Genomic DNA, 18,118 nt, shown 5'->3' on the forward strand with positions numbered 1-18,118 from the left:
ACAGAGAAGCCAGGCAATGTAAAAATATTTATTATTTATTCACAGATTAATGCATACTACTATTCAGACATTAAAATAGCTTTCCATTTTACTGAGTATCCCCATAATGCCGCCTGTATCAGGTGCAGATGTGCTGTACTTGCAGACATAGACTATCTGATAACTTTACATTCTTAGAAGAATTCTTATTATAAATTCTTATTTTTATTCTGTATGATGATTTTCTGTAGAAATGTATTTATCTTGAAGCTATTTTTAAAGCTGATACTTTAGCATTCAGAAACGTGACTGAAAGTAGATCATGATGCTTTCAGTAGCTGTTGCTGTCGGTAATTTTTTTTAGTGGAGGCTTTAAGACCATATCCATCATGGATAGTCAGGAATTAGGGCAGCACTGAGTCTGGTATTTATGAATAACTTTGTATAGTAGAAAGTAAAAATTGCTATGGGATAAAAAAACCCTTTATACCATCGTATAAAGTAAAAATCAGGAACCAGCTGAAAAAAGAAGTTTTTTAAGCACGTGGTTTTGAAAAAAGTTAAATGTCTGAGGAGGAAGGCTTCTACTGGTCCCAGCATTTCCCAGACTCCCAGGGCATCGGCAATGTTGGGGTCAAAGGAGGCCAGTGACAAATTCGGGTGCCCTTAGGCAGATCTTAGAGGGTTTGGGATTACAGTTTCAGACTTAGGTTTAAGTGGAGTTTGGACTGCCGAGTCCTTCATTAGAGCTAACGCTCAAAATCCACTTTTAGAAGACAATTTTTTGAATAACGGATTGCGCTGTATAATTCTTGATGTACCGGTATATGTATATGCTTGTCCCAAGCTAGCACTAAGCTTTACAGAGACTAACAAAGAAAGCTTTCTGCACTAATAATGTTTTCCACATGATAGGTAAAAAACCTCTGCTGTCATCCTTTAGGTCTTGGTGTATAAGATTTGAAAAAAAAGTTAGAAGGAAGAAAAGCTATTTTATTAGGCATGTGCTGAAACTCCTGTATGTTTTTCTTTTAATATACCCTGACTAAATGTACATGTTTTTAGATTGAATATGTAAAATTTTGTAACAAAATAAAAAATTTTCTCTATCAGTCTCATGTGATTATTTACCCATGTGCATTAAAAGATTTGAGCGTTATGCTGGAAACATTTTTTGTAGCTTATTAGCATCGTAGAATATTTTCGGTTGGAAGGGACCTTTACAGACCATCTAGTCCAACGCCCCTGCAATGAGCTGGGACATCTTCAACTAGATCAGGTTGCTCAGAGCCCCGTCCAACCTGGCCTTGAATGTGTCCATGGGGCATCCACCACCTCTCTGGGAAACCTGTGCTGGTGTTTCACCACCCTCAGTGTAAAAAAGTTTTTCCTTATATCTAGTCTGAATCTGCTCTCTTTTAGTTTAAAACCGTACCCCTTGTCCTGTCACTACAGGCCCTGTTAAAAACTCTGTCCCCATCTTTCTTATAGCCCCCTTTAAGTACCGGAAGGCTGCTGTAAGGTCTCCCCGGAGCCTTCTCTTCTCCAGGCTGAACAACCCCAACTCTCTCAGCCTTTTTTGTGGCCCTCCTCTGGACCCGCTCCAACAGGTCCATGTCCTTCCTGTGCTGAGGACCCCAGATCTGGACACAGAACTGCAGGGGGGGTCTCACCAGAGCGGAGCAGAGGGGCAGAATGCCCTCCCTCGACCTGCTGGCCACGCTGCTTTGGATGCAGCCCAGGATACGGTTGGCCTTCTGGGCTGCGAGCGCACATTGCTGGGTCATGTCCAGCTTTTCATCCACCAGGACCCCCAAGTCCTTCTCGGCAGGGCTGCTCTCCATCCCTTCATCCCCCAGCCTTATTGATACTGGGGGTTGCCCCGACCCAGGTGCAGGACCTTGCACTTGGCCCTGTTGAGCCTCGTGAGGTTCACATGGGCCCACTTCTCCAGCTTGTCCAGGTCCCTCTGGATGGCATCCTGTCCCTCAGGTGTGTCCACTGCACCACTCAGCTTGATGCCGTCGGCAAACTTGCTGAGGGTGCCCTCGATCCCGCTGCCTATGTCATTGATGAAAATATTGAACAGCACTGGTCCCAGTGCAGACCCCTGAGGGACACCACTTGTCACCGATCTCCATGTGGACATTGAGCCGTTGAGCACCACCCTCTGGATGCAACCATCCAACCAATTCCTCATCCACTGAAAAGTCCCTCCATCAGATCCATTTTAGAGAGAAGGCTGTTGTGGGGGACCATGTCAAACGCCTTATAGAAGTCCAGATAGATGACATCCATGGCTCTTCCCTTGTCCACTGATGTAGTCACTCCATCATAGAAGGCAACTAGGTTGGTCAGGCAGAACTTGCCCTTGGTGAAGCCATGCTGGCTGTCTTGAGTCACCTCCCTGTCCTCCATGTGCTTTAGCATAGCTTCTAGGAGGATCTGTTCCATGATCTTCCCAGGCACAGAGGTGAGGCTGATAGGTCGGTAGTTCCCAGGGTCATCCTTGCTACCCTTTGTAAAAACAGGTGCAATGTTTCCCTTCTTCCAGTCACCACAGGACTTCACCTGACTGCTGTGACTTTTCAACTATCATGGAGAGTGGCTTGGCAACTACATCAGCCAATTCCCTCAGGACTCTGGGATGCATCTCGTCAGGTCCCATGGACTTAGGTATGTTCAGGTTCCTCAGGTGGTCACGAACCTGATCTTCTCTTACAGTGGGAGGGACTTTGCTCCCCCAGTCCCTGTCTTGTGGTCTATTCACTCAAGAGGTATGGGAAGAGAGGTTGCCAGTGAAGACTGAGGCAAAAAGTTGTTGAGTACCTCAGCCTTCTCCTTGTCCGTTGTTACCAGTTTGCCAGTTGTGTTCATCGGGGAGGGTACGCTTTCTTTGGCCTTCCTTTTCTGGCTGACATACCTATGGAAGCCCTTCTTATTATTCTTTGTGTCCCTTGCCAACTTCAGCTCCAGCCACGCCTTGGCCTTCCTGACCCCATCCCTACACAACCGGGCAGCGTCCCTATACTCTTCCCAGGATACCTGTCCCTGCTTCCACTGCCTGTGCCTTTCCTTCTTGCTCTTCAGTTTGATGAGCAGGTCTTCACTCAGCCATGCCAGTGTCTTGCCTTCCTTTCCTGATTTCTTACACCTGGGGATCGAGAGCTCTTGCACTCTATGGAAAGTGTCCTTAAAGATCTGCCAGCTTTGTTCTGCTCCCTTGTCCCTGAGGGCAGTTTCCCAGGGGGTCCTGTTGACTAACTCCTTGAACAGCTGGAAGTTTGCTTTCCTAAAATTCAGGGTCCCTGGCTTTACTCTTTGCCTGACCCATATCCCTCAGGACTGTGAACTCCACCAGTGCATGATCACTGCAGCCCAGGCTGCCTCCAATCTTGACGTCACCAATTAAGCTCACTTGCATTGGTGACCATCAGGTCCAGTATCGCATCCCCTTGGGTAGGGCTGTCTATTACCTGGCTCAAGAAGTTATCCTCGATGCACTCCAGGAGTCTCCTGGATTGCCTACAGCTTGCCGTGCTACTTTTCCAGCAGACATCGGGGTGGGTGAAGTCCCCCAGTGGGATGAGAGCCCGCGAGCATGATGCCTCCTGTAGCTGGAGTAAGAAGGCTTCTTCAATAGGCTCCCCTTGATCGGGCAGCCTCTAGTAGACACCAACCACAAGGTTCCCTTTGTTGCCTCGGTCTCTAATTCTCACTCATAAGCTTTCAACATGCTCGTGGCCGTTCTTCAGAGGCAGCTCATCACAATCTATCCATTTCTTGACATAGAGAGCAACCCCTTCACCCCTCCTTCCTCGCATGTCCCTTCTGAACAGCCTAGCCATCGATAGCTGCACTCCAGTCATGGGATTTGTCCCACCAAGTTTCAGTAATGGCAACCAGGTCATAGCTTTCTAGCAGCACGGTGGATTCCAAGTACTCCTGTTTGTTGCCCATGCTGCGTGCATTGGCGTAGAGGCACTGCAGCTGGGCTGTCGGCCATGTCACCTTCTTAGAATTCCTTTGAGGTATTTCCCTGTTGGCTCCTATTACCTCAAGAGCCCCTGGCTCATCTCCATAAGACTTCAAGCATGCTCCAGTGTACCCAGCATGTCTCAGAGCAACTGGCTGAGGCCCCTCACTAGCACCCCATCCCTCTAACCTTGGCATGTCGTCTCACAGCTTGTCACGGGCAAGCCTGATATCATGACCCTCGCCCTTCAAGTCTCCCCCTTAAAGCTCCGTCAATGAGCCCCGCTAGCTCACGAGCCAAAGACCCTCTTCCCTCTTTGAGAAAGGTGAATCCCATCTGACACCAGCAGACCTGGTGCCGTGCAGACCATCCTATTATCAAAAACCCCGAAATTGTGGCGGTGACACCAGCCCCAGAGCCATGTATTAATAGACTGGGTCCATCTGTTTCTTCCAATGTCACTGCCCGCAACTGGAAGGGGAGAGGAAAAAATTACCTGTGCTCCAGACTCCCTTACCAACCATCCCAAGGCCCTGAAGTCTCTTTTGATTGCCCTTGGACTATGCGTTGCAGCTTTATCGCCAGCCACATGGAAAAGCAGTAATGGGTAATAGTCCGAGGGCCATACTGGGCTAGGAAGTTCCCTATTGATGTCCTTAACCTGGGCCCCAGGGAAGCAGCAGACTTCCCTAAGGGGACGGTCTGTCTGGCATATTGGACCCTATTCCACTCAGAAGAGAGTTGGCTACAACTATAACCTGTCTTTTGTTCCTCATGGGGGTGATCTTGATACAGGGGTAGGACTTTCTGACCATGGCAACAGCTCTGGTGTAGACGGTCCATCATCCATGTCATCCATTGACTGGCCTTCCACATCCAGAGCCTCATGCTCATTGTACAGAGGTACCGAGGAAGGCGAGGGAGGCAAGGAGGGGGTTCGCCTGCCTACCCATCCAGTTAACTTATGCTTAAAATTTTGAAGTTCTACTATAATGGGAGGAAATGGCCTTTTTTCACATCTAATTTCAATACATATTACTTTCCTACTCTTTTCTTTCTTTAACATTTTCAGTTTTCTTTAGTGATCTTGAAAAAGCAGCGTAACGCTCTATATTTCAGAGTCCTTATATGCAAGATGTGGATACGTATATCTCATCTTTCAAAGAACCTTAGGATCTCCTGATGAAAAGTTAAAAAAAAAAAAAAAAAGACTTACCCTTCTTACAGAAAACTAACCTCAGAATTTTGAGCCTGCAGCACCCAGCTGAGTCACAAGCTGTTTTTTGTTTTTTTTTTTATCTAAAAATAGGAAAGGAAATACCCTCTCAACCTCTGCGAAATATCAACAGGAAAAAAAGGAAAATCCCTACGACTCTAGCATGGGATGCAAAAAGAACAATTTACCTATAAAACCGTATTGAAATATAAGCCCAATGATGATGAGCAAAAAAAGATTCCGCTCCACTAGTTTGCTGCTCCGTCTTCATCTCACAGCTGCAGCTTCCAGGTACTTTTGAGATGGTCTGCCATGGACGTTGGGGAAACACGAAATACATTTTTTCAGCGACTCTTCTTTGCCCTTCTAGGCTCAGGCTACATACCGGAATTCAAGGCAGCTGGCAAAGCAGAATTAAAAGTACAGCGAGGCTGGTAGTGAAGGGTTTAGTTCCTCAATGGGATTTCACTTACGGAAAGGTATCTACGCTCAGGTGAATGCCTTACGTAAAGGCTGGGTTCGTTTTGTCGTTCTTTTACTACAGCCTTGTAAGTTAGTGGCGCGACAAGTGAATGACTGGGGTCCAGGAAACTCTAACAGCGTCTGCTCGGGTCGCCCTCGTCACGATGCTCAGGATTCATCTGTTGCGTCTGAGGAAGAGTCCGGGCAGCCAGAGAGCCTGGGCGGGTTTGTCTCCCACGCTGTAGCTTATAAGCATATGATGGTAACTCGATTTAAACTGGGTGCCCACTGGGGAGGGTCGAGCTCAAAGTCCCATTACGAAAGCCGGCGTTCCCCACAGGACTGGCGCACCCATGAGGGTCACCTCCCTCACGACCACCACATCAGGCATTTATGCTGCCCGCGGGGACCTGGGATTACGAGAAACGCTTTTCCCAACGTGGTCACCAGTGCCAGGGAATTTTCTCCCACAAAACCCGCGAACGGCTGTCAGCCCCCTTCCCTTTCCGCCCGGTCCCTACCAGTACCGCACGCGCGTGCGCCGAGCGGATTTAGCTCTTCCTGACTTTTTTCCTTAGTGGGGAAAATACGGTGTGACCGCGCTAACAAAGATGTTCTACAGATTTTTAAAAGGGACTTTCTCCTCCTGTTTTTTGGGAGGAAAAGTTATTTCAGTTTTTATATTTTTGGGAGGCACTAGAGAACGTCGTGGTGCATAGACATTCCTGTGCAATTAACATACCCCCTCGTACGACTGCAAGAATCTCAGCAAAAGGCACTGCAGACTTAACTTGAAGTAGGAGAGGAGTAGTTACTAAAATGCTTATTAAGCCTACCCTTTACTTTGCAAACCCACAGACGCTGCGGTACATTTTTGCACTCTGAAATACTGAAAGAACTCATGAGTTGGCTTCTCAGCTTCCCTGCACTGCTACCGTGCTCCTATTGTGCACGGGTCTACAAGACAATTTGTCTTCAACAGATGCCCTTTTAGCAGCCAAAAATTTCACTGACGAAAATCACGGAGCAGAGTTTGTATCCATCTTATTTAGGTGGAAGCCCTTTGCCGTTGCAGAAATATGCATTTTCACCCCCTACCCCAGATGTTCCCGAGGCAGCCGGCAGCGGTGCTTGCCTGGTCCTTGCAGGGGCTCAGACCAAGCCGGCCGAGACCGAGGCACAGCAGAGCCCTGCAGCCTGGGGAGGGCCGAGGGCAGGGAAATTGCAGTAATGATGGGCAGCAGGCAGTGCCCTCCCGCTTGCCTTCTGCAAAACGCAGGGCTGCTCCCGAAGCTTTCAGCTGTGGGAAAGCCACTTGACCGTTCCAAATTGCAGCCTTGCAGCTGGCCGTAAAGTAGATCCTGCAATTACAAAATTTAGGGGCTACTTCTTTTGAAGCTTAGTTAAATAATTTAATTAATGTCTTAGGGAGCAACGTTTTGTACTTGAGTTCCAGGAAAGAATTTCCTTAGAAGCGCTGTCACACAGGGCAAGCAGTTCATCCTTCTTATTTCCATAATTCTTATTCTCCCGTCTTATGGCACGGTAGCATTTATGCGTGGATCCAAGCAGAGGGTTAGAGCTCCAGTCAACTCCACGCCAAGAGCTGATGCTACAGGCCATGACGCTTTGCTTATTGAGCTTTAGTAGCACCCCTCCTGTTGCGCACGTAGCTTTCACCAGATATTGTCAAGTGTCCAGCCAGGAGCCATGTGCCTTTCCTACGTACGAAAGTTAAGCAAACAATACAATAAGAATAAAGGCAGTGTTGAACCCAGACAAGAAGAAACAGCAAATGTAAGTGGTATGCCCATCATCGCCCGGTCCCACCCTGCTCCCTTTCCCCCCAAAAAGGGGGTCTGGAGGTTATCTGCCAATACACCCACACCATTTCCAACCCATAAGGTCAGCGAAAGTCACGGTTTGTCCTGCTCGCTCTTCTACACTCCAAGTTTCCCGGTTGGCCACCACGCTGACGGCAATGGCAGCAGCGTTGCCTGAAAGGCGAGGAAATGTCTTGAAGGGAAAAACCCCAAGGCAGGAGGAGGCGGCCGGCCGGCAGCGCCTCGGGAGATGGGCGCAGCATCGTCCGGGCAGGCAGAAGGGGGCCGTGCCCCCAAAGCACCAGGAGCCGCGGGTAGCGCAAAACCTCCGGGCAGCCCGGCTGGGCCGTTAGCTTTTGCTGGCTTTCCTTTTAGGATATTGTTAGAGGGTGGCGGAGACAGAAGGGGACGTTTCTTCTTCGGGAAGAGCACTGCTTGCACCCCAAATGGGACAAATTGCGGGAAACACTACTCCAGTGTTCTTATGGCCGCGGGCGGGACGGGACGGGCTCTGCGCGGAGGAGGGACGCTGCGGCGCTGGAGACGGCCGTGTCCTGCTGAGCTGCTCGCTTGCGGGTGCAGCGTCCCTGCCACGGCTTGGCGTCCCGGGTTTGGGCAGGAGTTAGCCCTGTGGGACTGGCTACCCGGCTGTATCTTGTACGACTGTAAATCCACGCAGGATTGCAGTCCTCAGATTTTTGCCTGTGCCACGTTTACAACATTGTACTTCACCGTGTCACCCAATAGGGGTGTTGAATCCCTTTGGTTCCGTTCGTGTGCTCCCTAAATACCTTCTCAGCCTCGGTCTGCCAAAGTAACTCTTCTGGACTTTTTCCAACCCTGGAGCGGGTGCTCGGAACGCTTTGGTCCTTAGTTCGTGTCTGGGGTCAAACACAGACACGCTGGGAACTGCAGCAAGGCTGAGAAGCCGTTCAGGCACTTTTGGGAGCTGTCGGCAGGGAATCCCAGCCCTCGTGGGAGGCTGGCAGGAGGAAACACGTGCTCTCGTAACGCTCAACCTTGTGTGCCGCTTGTGGGGTGGGAAGCCTGCACGGCAGGAGGACGGCTCTCCGTCAACTACCTGCAGGTTTCCTGGGTCTGTACTGTGCCCCCAAGGCGGCTTTAGCACCCTGCAGCGGGTGAGGTGAGCGGCAGGACGGGCACAGCCCAGCCGCAGCAGGGGAGCGGGGCAGCAGCGGGAGCTCAGCCTCCCCAGCGCGTCGGTGCCTGAGCAGCTCCTGCCACCCGCGTAGCACCGCGCGCCGAAACGGCCCCCGCAGCCGAGTGTCCTCCGCTCTTGCGCTGTGACTTTGCTCGGCAACTGGGATTTTCTCTCAGAACAGATAGACAGAAAGCAAAAGCGTCGCTGCTTCAAAGGCTCTGGTCCGGGGAAGGGATTACGTCCTCCTGGGAGGGGTTTTCAGGGAGGACGGCGCTGGGCGGCTCATAAATGTCCTGGGCTGAGATTGCTGCTGTCCCCTCCGCCTGTGCACCCGCCGGTGAAGGGCAGCGCTCCTGCTCACCTCGCAAAAGCAGCATGCAGCGGGCGGATATGTTTGTGGAGGACAAACTCCGGAGCAACGCAGTAACCCTGTTCGTAAAGGCAGGCTGCCCTTACTGCCAGAATGCTCAGGAGCTGCTCCAGCGTTACACCTCCAGCTTCGGAACACCGGATGTGATTAAAATCGACGGCCAGGAGGAGGTGCAGGCTTGCTTGCAGCGAAGAACGGGGCAAAGAACCGTAAGTTCTCGCCGCCTCGTTTCAGATTTTGCTGAAATCCTGACCCGTTGTCCCAGCTCTGGCCTAATCTGGCCGGCTGTTGCAGCGGCCGAAGCGAGGTCCCTTTCCCCGCGGCTCTCTATGCCAGGTCGCAGGGAGAAGCCGCACCCCTTTCCCGCTTTCACAGGTGCTCCTTGTTCCCATCACCCTGCTGCTCCCGCCGCTGGAGCCGCTGCGGGGATCCGTGCTGCCGTGCCGCGGCGCGCGGCCGGCTCCCCGTCGCGGGGACCGGGTGGGCGCAGAGCTTTGGCCGCTGCCGGCTGCTCCCGGGGAGCTGGGGCACCTCCCGGGACGTGTTCCACCTCCTCCAAACCCCTTTGCTGTTGTCACACGCAGCAGCGCAGAAAAAGCTGATCTCAAGGCTCGGCTCGTGCCTCCGCTGGCACAGAAGGGCTGGCGGAGGGGGTACCTTCACGTTTCTGGGTGTCGCATGCAAAGCTCCTTCGAGGATCTTCCTACGACGCTGCCCGAGGCAGCGCAGCTTTGCGGAGGAGCAAGAACGCAGAGCGGCAAGTTTGTCTGAACGCGGACGCTTGCTTTCCCCGTTGACCTTAAGCAGGGAAAGCATTTCAAACTGCAGCCTTGCAGCTGGCCGTAAGGTAGGTGCCGCGCTTACAAAACTGAGCGGCCGTTTCTTCTGGCGCTTGATTAGACCCTTCGAGCTGTCTTAGGGAGCGATGTTGTGTGCGTGCGTTTCGGGAAGGAATTTCCTCAGGACGCTGTCACGGAGGGCAGGCAGCCCGTCCTTCAGCGTCAGCTCTACCTCTGCGCAACGAGCACAGCTTGTTTTTGTCCTCCGCCATCTACCGAACGATAGCAAAGTCCGAGAGCCTCCGGGAAGCGAAGCAGAAGGGAAACTCCGGGAACCCGCTGTCCCCAGGCCTGGGTTTCGGGGGGTTTCTGCGCTGGCCGCACGTCCAGACGTGCGGCTGGACTCAGGCCAGGGAAAATCCAGCCCCGCGCTTCTGCTTTCGGGACGGGGGGACTGCCGGCTGGCCCTGACGGGAAGCGTCCCTGTGTCCGTCCCGCCAGGTGATGGCAAAGCGCTGGCGTTGCCGCTGCCCGTGCCTCCCGAAAAGCCCTCGCGCGTGGAGTCAAGGCTCTTTCCTGGCTCGCGCCCGACCCTGCCTGCTCCGTTTCAGCCTTTTAGGGGCGGCGGGGGGGATCTCCTTCCCTGCTCGGCTCCCCGTCCCCAGCCCGAGTTTGGGGACGGGGCGGCAGCACGGGGGCACGCCTGGCGTCACCCACCCCGAGGCAGACGGCCCAGGAGGGAGGTCTTGCGTGGCCGGAGGGGAGGCTGCCTCGAGCCTTTGCCTCACAGCCCAGCTGCGGCCGGCGGTTGGTATGGGGACGTGGGCAAGACCACCAAGGCCTGTGCTCTCTGGGGCTGTCGGGCTGTGGATCTGCACCTCCCGCCCGGCCCCGCCTGGCCCCCGCCTGGCCCGGTGATCACAGAACCGTCGGGGGGGTTGGCTTGGCAGGGCCCTTCCCAGGCCACCCGCTCCGACCCCCTGCAACGAGCGGGGACATCGTCAACCAGGCCAGGCCGCCCCGAGCCCGTCCAGCCTGGCCTCGCTGGTCCCGCCGCAGCCCGGGCTGCTCCTCATAAGCCACACGGGCCCGCGCGCGGCGTCTTGCTCAGCTTCGCGGGGAGAGCACGCACCGCCCGAGCGTCCTGAGGCCCAGCCCTGGGGCTGCTGGAGCACCCCGCCGCCCTTTTCCCACGCCGACTGCCAAGAAGCCCCTTCTGCGTTTCTCCCCACAGCCCCAGCCCTCCGTAGCACCGGAGCTTTCCGGAAAGCCGCGCCAATCCAGTGACGGCTTCCCCGCCCCGCCCCGCCGTGCCATTCCCGAGCTTTGCGGTCTGCTGCCGCGTGCCGCTGGCCGTCCCTGCGGAGCTCAGGAAACCTCCCGGCTCAGCAGGCGCGGCCGCAGGGCGGTGGGGCTGGGCAGCGCCGGGAGCCTCAAGCAGTACCCCGAAACCACAAGTGTTTTGCCAGCAGCAGGGGAATTTGGGCCGGAGGCGGGGAGAGGGTGGCCAGCGCTGTCAGCGAAGCAACGTGCCGGGAGCAGAAACCGATTTCCCGGCAGGAGGGGGACTGGTAGGATTCGTAGCAGGGAAAACCGCAGGAAGGGGAAGCGAATTTCCAGGCTGAAGAAGAACGGCGTGAGCTTTGCCAGCGAGAGGAGTCGGTTCCTGGAAGCAGAACCTAACTTCCCAGCAGCAGAGGGAGGGGGAGCGGCATGGCTGGCATTAGTGGGGAGAAAGGGGGGCTGCTGAGGATGGGGTGACAGAAGGAGGCTTGTCTTAGCTGCTGCGGGGGCTTGGGGGATTTACGGTGATGGGAACGCTTTGTTCACCAAGTGGGTTGAGCGGGACGAAGAACAAACTGCCCCGCGCTCTCTTCCAAGCTCTCTTCTTCCCGGTCCCGCCGCTGATACGCGACTTCCCTCGCCCAGCCCAGCCAGAGGAACGCACCTGCTTCTTGCCCGGCCTTGTCCTCAAGCACCCCCGTCACGGGCACGCCGCCCCTCCCGCGGCACCCGCGGTGCCGGCAGGCTCCCTGCCGCAGCCCGCGCCTGCAGCAGGGGCTCCCCGGAACCGGGAAGCGCCGCAGCACGGCCTCCGAGCGCTGGCACGGAGCGCTGGCCGTCTGCGCCCCTCGGGAGGGAGGGGGGCCGGCCTTCGGGAGAGGACCGTGGCCAGCCGGCTCCCCGTCTCCAGCGCAGGCAACGGAGAAGCGTGTGGGTGGGAGAAGGGCCGGGGGTGACGGGAGCCGGGGTGGCTCACCGGGGACGTTCACCGCGAAGGGGGTGCGAGGGGCCGGGAGAAGAGCTGGCTGAGGCCGAGAAAGCCAGGGCGAAGAGGGAAGGGGAAGGGGAAGGGGCAGGACAACCCAAAATGCTGCCGGTGGGCCGGTGTGTCCCCTGGGCCGCCACGGCCAGCCTGCCTAGGGGGCGGGTGCCCATCGTGTCAGTGGAGGGAGATACCGCAGGGTACTGCTGTACGCTCGCGCGGGTCCCCGGGGAGGGCAGCGGGGCGCTCACGGGGGCTGGGGGTCCCTCCCCAGGGTGGGGGTGTCCTCCTCCCGAAGTCAGACCTGCCCGCGCCGCACAGCAGCGGGGCAGAGGGCGTTCCGCGCTGGCGTCTTCCAGCGGTCCGCTTTTCCCCCTGCTGTTTTAGCCTGTTCTTGCCCGTGCCTGTTGCCCGGAGTCCCGCCGTCTCACGGATTTCACTTCTGCGTGTCTTTTCGTTTCTTTTTCTCTTCCCCGGCTTTAGCCGGGGTGCTTTTTCCCAGCTCGGCAAGGATTTTCACTTCCCTCTGTGGAGAGTGGCACGTGCATGCCTTGAGGAAGTCTCGGGCGCTGAGGTTCAGTCATTGTTCCTGGCCTCCAGCAGAGGGGTTTTTTCGTGTTTTCTTTTTCTTTTTTAAATTTGGCTCTGCACTGATTGGTGCTGGTCTGGCACCCAGGCGAGCGTCGTGAGACGGCCAGGAAAAGGGACCAGCGCAGGCAGGGGAAGAGCAGGCGGTCAGGGCCGTGAAGCAGGAGGAGGGCAAAAGGCCCGGAAAAGGGCACGCGGAGAAGGGGCTGCGCCAGAAATGTCAGTTTGCTGTGCCGAGGGACCTCGGCAGTAACGGTGGCCGTGGGCGGCCGGCAGCGCCCCCCACCCGTCAGCTTCACGTGCCGGGGAAGCGCTCGGGAGGGCGGGGCGGGGGGAGTCCTCGGCGCGTGGAGAACCTGCCGCGGGCGCATGCGTGCTCCGTACGCGCCGCGGGTCTCGGCCCTCGGAGCTGCTCGTTCGGTGCTCTGGGGCCGCGTGTTTGGCGCCCATCCGGCGCTACCCCGGAGCGTGGTTTCACCCTCCTGCGGCCCCTACAGAATGCAGAGTATTCCCCTACCTCTTCTTTTTGGGCAGGGGATTTTCAGACCGAGGGTGGGCTGGGGACAAGCAGAGGAGGATTTTGTAAATCACGCTCTCCTCGGCGTGAAGTCTGCTTCAAGGACACGTCCTCTCCCCGCTCTTTGCCTTCAGCGGCACAGCTCTACTAATTAATCCGTGGCGTTGTTTTTGCCCAGGTCCCGTACGTGTTCTTTGGGAAAGACTACATCGGAGGATCATCCGAACTGCGGGACATATGCAGCAAGCTCCCGAAAAGCGGCGGCAGGTCGCTGCCCTGAGGCAGCTGAAGGGTAAGTCCTGGGGAGCGCTCCCGGGCCCGCAGCAACGCTTTTTCAGCAGTACGGACAAGCGGGAGCGATTGTAACGCTGCAGCACGACGCGATGGGTGGTCTTGCGGGCCGTCACCCAACAGCAAGGCGTGAATTCATGCCTGGGATTCCCGGCTGCGGTACGTACCTCGGGACTTCCTTCCCGCGTGCTTGCGGGAAACGTCACCGGCACCTCTGGCGGGACGGGCTTCAGTTGCTAGCCTTTGCCCGGGACCTGGACGAAACGGTTCCGCTCGTAGATCTGTCTTTCCCTCTTTTTCCGCACATCACAAGATGGAGCCTGCTGCTCCAAAACAAAGTCTCTGAAGTTTCAGCCCGAGCGGTTACAGAAGATGGGCTTTTATTGTTGCGATCGGCTTTAAAAGCCATGTGGACGCCCTCTGGGGAGCCGGTGCCCTTCTCTGCTAGCGGGGCGTGCGGTGACCCTCAGCCGGACTCGCGGAGGTCCCTGCGGGCAGGCCTGGAGAATGCTGCGGCCGGGAACCGGGCAGACGGAAACCCGGAGACGGACGACGTTTGTGCAGGTCCCGTACGCGCGCGCCGTCTCTTCCGCAGGGAAACGGCCTGCAGAGGATGAGCAGAGCCGGGAAGGGCTCTTCAACGTGTCGGCAAAGGTGGTTTAGGGCCCGGGGTGTGCACCGAAAAGGGCTTCCAGGACTAAATGCTGACCGGTGAGAGCAGAACCAGACGCGAGAGCTACCCCGCTCACCACGGGCCTGTGCTGGGGCCGCGTTTCCCGACGCCCGGCCTTCAGCAAACCCTGTGCCACCCGGAGTCTGAAAAGGAGTGACCTGGAAATTCACGATGAAAAAAGTTCATTGTGAAAGAGCTCAGACCGCTGACTAACGGCTTAAGGCAGCCCAGACCGGGCTGCAGGCAGACCGAGGTGACACTGGGTGCGTGAGCTCCTGCCGGAGAGGGGAGGAGGCCCCGCACCACCCTCGCCGTACGACACCCAGCAGTCCCGGTTTCTCGTCACGGGTGCGCTCCTTTCCCATGGCTGACAACCATTTTGCGGCACGACGACCTCTGAGAGTCCCATCTGAAAGTTCTCTTCCCCCGTGTTGTAGAGCCACGGGAACGAGGAGTTTCCCAGCCCCAAAGCAGAGGTCTGCCGCTCGAGGCTGCTGGCAGCACGGCGAAGCGCGGCCGCCTCGGGCACGCCTCGGCACCGCCACGCCGAGCGTCACCCCTGCGGAACGGGTGACGTCGCGTCCCGTCCGATGCACAGCGTGCACCCGGCTCTGCAGACGTCACAGGGACGTCACGGCCGCGTCTGGCCAGGCGGTTCGGAGCTTTAAGGCGGATTTTGCTCCTGCTGGCAAGGAGGAGCGACGACTCCACGGAGCCCTGTGGGGAGGTGCCTGCCCCTGGGAGCCTTTGCCCCACGGGCGTGCTGGTGCTGCACTATGGTCCGCAGCCCCAGTCATCTGCCTGGCACTGGGAAAGGGTTGTGTGTAAAAGACGGGTAAGGACTATCAGTGAGATCAAGACGATTACAAGACCAGAAAGGAGACTGTAGGGACGAGGAGCGGAGAACCACCGCATCGTTCAGGTCGGAGGAGACCGCCGGAGGTCTCTCGTCCAGCCCCTTGCTCCCGGCAGGGTCAGCTCTGGGGTCGGACCAGGTTGCTGGGGGCTTTATCCAGCCCGGTGGTGGAAAACCTTCAAGGACAGAGTCTGCGCAACCTCCCTGGGAACGTTTCCCTCTCCAAACGGGCAAAACTTCTTTCCTTAACCGTCTGCTGTCTCCTGCCCTCCCACCACGCGCCAGCCTGCAGGAGCACGCCTGTGAAGGCAGCCCGGGGTGCTGGTGGCCCTCCCTGCTGCCGGGGCACGCTGCAGGCTGGCACTCACCTCCCTGGCTGCCCAGACCCCCGGCCGCTTCTTGCGGAGCTGCTCTGCAGCCACGCAGCCCCGGGCGGCACCGCCCAGGGAGGCCGTTCCTGCCAGACAAACCTCGGCTGCAGGTGAATCTCGTAAGGCTCCTGCCCACCCGTTCGTTCCTCCGCCCGACCCAGCTCCTGGGCAGCGTTTCCCAGTTCCTCCCGTGCAGCCCGTCCCTGCTCCCACCTGCCGGCTGCTGCCCTTTGGCTGAGGCCAGGGCCCAGCGGTGCGTCCCTCCCGCAGCCACGATGCTCTCCTGGGACACCCGCTTGTTTTCGGGAGTATCAGGCTGTGGACGGCGCGCTGCGGGAGGAGGAGGGTAGAGGACAGGAGGGAGCAGCCTGCCATCCGTGGCTGCGGTAACAGAGAGAGAGGCACAGAAGAAACGGAAGGAGCATAACCTAAACGAGCAGAGCAGCAGCAAGAGAAGACCAAGAGCAGGACGAGGCAGACGCTGCAATGGACCATCTCTGGTCCTCAGCGCACCGAAGGGCAGGCGCAGGGAACGGAGGCAAGGGGCGGGAGAGCCGTCTCTTTCAGGAGGCCTCAAGTACTTGGCTTTTGGCAGGAAAGGAGGAAGAGGCGTTAGGGCGGGCGGGCAGCCCCGCAGGAGGGAGGCAGATGCAGGGTGCTGCTCCAGCAAGCGGCGCGGGGGACTCGGGCGTTCGAGACGCGTGCCGTCGCTGCGTCTGTGTGGGGCACGAGTGGGAATGGGCCGTGAGCGGGCTTTTAGGGACGTCGCGAAGCAAAACCCCTGCGCTAAGAGTGACAGCCGAGGCACGTGTAAACGCGTGGGCTGCGTCAGTCCCAGCGCAAGCAGAGAACGCCTTGCTGCTCCTCTGCAGCGTGCAGAGACAGAGAGACGCAGACTGGGGTCCGCTGCTCTCGCTCGCCAAGCGTCTCTTCGACAGCCCGGTGTCGCGTGTGGAACTTTTTTTAAAGGTACATTCCGCTTCTTCAGAGGCCAAGAGGCAGCTACCTGTACAAAAGACAGGGGCGTGCTGGCGGCTGTGAGCGTGCACAGTTCAGCTCCCGTGTGTGCTACACAATAAGGAGCTGGGACCCACGACAGGAGCGCGAGTCAAACACACAAGCACTCACGTGGCTGAATACTGGACTCTGCAGAGTCCGAGGTCCCTGTTTTCCTTACCAAATAAAACTCACTAGTTTGCCGAGACGGCTTTTAGCAAAGACGGCTGGACTTCCGCGTATTATGTAGAATGTGCACGTTCGTGCACAAAAAATGCCTGCGTGCGTACAGACGCACACGTGTATCTGTACGTAAGGGGAATATATGAGTGTGTATCCACCCGTAAAAGCACTGTTTTAAAGGTCTCCGAAGTCTGTTCTCCAATGGTATTGTATTGGTCAAGTGGTTCCTGACAGCCATGCTCTCTGCCCTTGACATCTGCCGTTTCTGCTTTCAGGAGAAAGACGAGCAGGAGCCCTGACCTCCTCCTTTTGACGGCCGCGCTTCTTGCAGCAACCCCCTCGCGACTTCCTTCTGCGGGATGAAACGCACCTCTTTGGCAAAGGCAGCACCTTTTTGGCAACGGCGGCTTCTTCCCCTCCCGTTGATCGGTGCTTCGCTACGCTGGCATCTCTTCATCCTTTCTGTAGCTCCGGAAAGAAGTCCGGAACACGGTCTGACTCGGCCCAATAAAACACACTTGCTCTCACTGGCTGCATTCACCATTGTGGTTCTTTCTTCTTCTACAGACCCATTCGTGCACTCGCCCATAATGCCCCTTTTCCGGGGACAGCCTTTTCCCCACCTGTCTCTCCCAAACGGCCTGCTGGAAATTCCCGATGTTTTCCGTGTCCCGTAAAGAATCTCGTTACAATGGTCTGAGCTGGAGGTACGCGCAGACTGCTGGGACGTTGGTAGCCCCCAACGCAGTCGTGCAAGTAGCCGCTGCGGCCGTACGCACGTCCCCTGCCCTGCTGACCCGTCCCCTTTCGGCTGCCGTCCCGTGGCAGGGTCTCGGTGCCTCGTCTGAGCGGCACCGTTTCGGTAATGGTGTCGTTAACCCACAGGTGCTGCCAGGAAGCAATACGGGTGTTTAATTTTTTACTGTAATCATTCCGAACGAGGAGCTGCTTGGGCAGAAAGCGCCCGGGGCCGCGCAGCTGTCGAGGAGCTTGCTGACTGCAGAACGCCCCACGGAGGTAGCACGGGCCAGACCCAGAGCCGGCGCAAACAGTGCTGTGTCGGGAAATGGGTTTACGGGAAACGCACAGCGTGGCTGCTGCCAAGTGAAACTAGGAGAAGAGTGGCTTTAAATACTTGGCATTCAAATAACGCTATCAAAAAAAGAAGTTGAAAGGCTGTTGCAACTTGACGATGCAGCCAAAATCCCAAAGTACACAAACCCTTCTGAATTCTCCTCACTTCTGTTTCTCTCATCCTTTTTTAGCCCTCCTTTTCCTTTTAAACAAACAAATTAAAAGCTTCTTTTTCTGTTTTTTGTTTTGTTTTGTTTTGTTTTGTTTTTTGAAACTTCAGTTAAAACCTGTGGAATTAAAGTTGTGGCTTTTTAAAGCCTGAACCTTATTTGACTTTTGATAAACAGTTTAACCTTCAGGATTTGCTGAGCAGACAAAGCCTAAGGGGAAGCGCCCAGCCCAGCTTTGGGGCTACCGTGTCAACACGGCCCCTTGCCAACTCATCCTTGACAAAGCCTCCCCTGAGCACAGTCCCTCTCTCCCAGGGTGAAGCCGGGATGAGGCGGCACGAGCCTGCTCCCACCGCCGCCAGCTCG

At 56.4% G+C, this 18,118-nt stretch overlaps 1 protein-coding gene across 2 annotated transcripts; it reads left to right on the forward strand.

Annotated features, from left to right (window-relative positions):
• The first annotated feature begins 8,891 nt into the window (after positions 1–8,891).
• LOC142422076 (glutaredoxin-1-like) lies at positions 8,892–17,052 on the forward strand. 2 transcript variants are annotated; one of them, XM_075527460.1, is made up of 3 exons: positions 8,892–9,197; positions 13,317–13,430; positions 16,784–17,049. In XM_075527460.1, the coding sequence occupies exons 1-2, from the start codon at positions 8,907–8,909 to the stop codon at positions 13,416–13,418; spliced, it is 393 nt and encodes a 130-aa protein (XP_075383575.1). In that variant the 5' UTR covers positions 8,892–8,906; the 3' UTR covers positions 13,419–13,430; positions 16,784–17,049. The 2 variants fall into 2 exon arrangements, with proteins under 2 accessions (XP_075383575.1, XP_075383576.1); XM_075527461.1 differs by lacking the exon at positions 13,317–13,430 and having other exon boundaries at positions 16,784–17,052.
• Positions 17,053–18,118: the final 1,066 nt, after the last annotated feature.

This window comes from Mycteria americana, chromosome Z, assembly GCF_035582795.1.
Source record: "Mycteria americana isolate JAX WOST 10 ecotype Jacksonville Zoo and Gardens chromosome Z, USCA_MyAme_1.0, whole genome shotgun sequence".
Lineage (NCBI taxonomy): Eukaryota > Metazoa > Chordata > Aves > Ciconiiformes > Ciconiidae > Mycteria > Mycteria americana.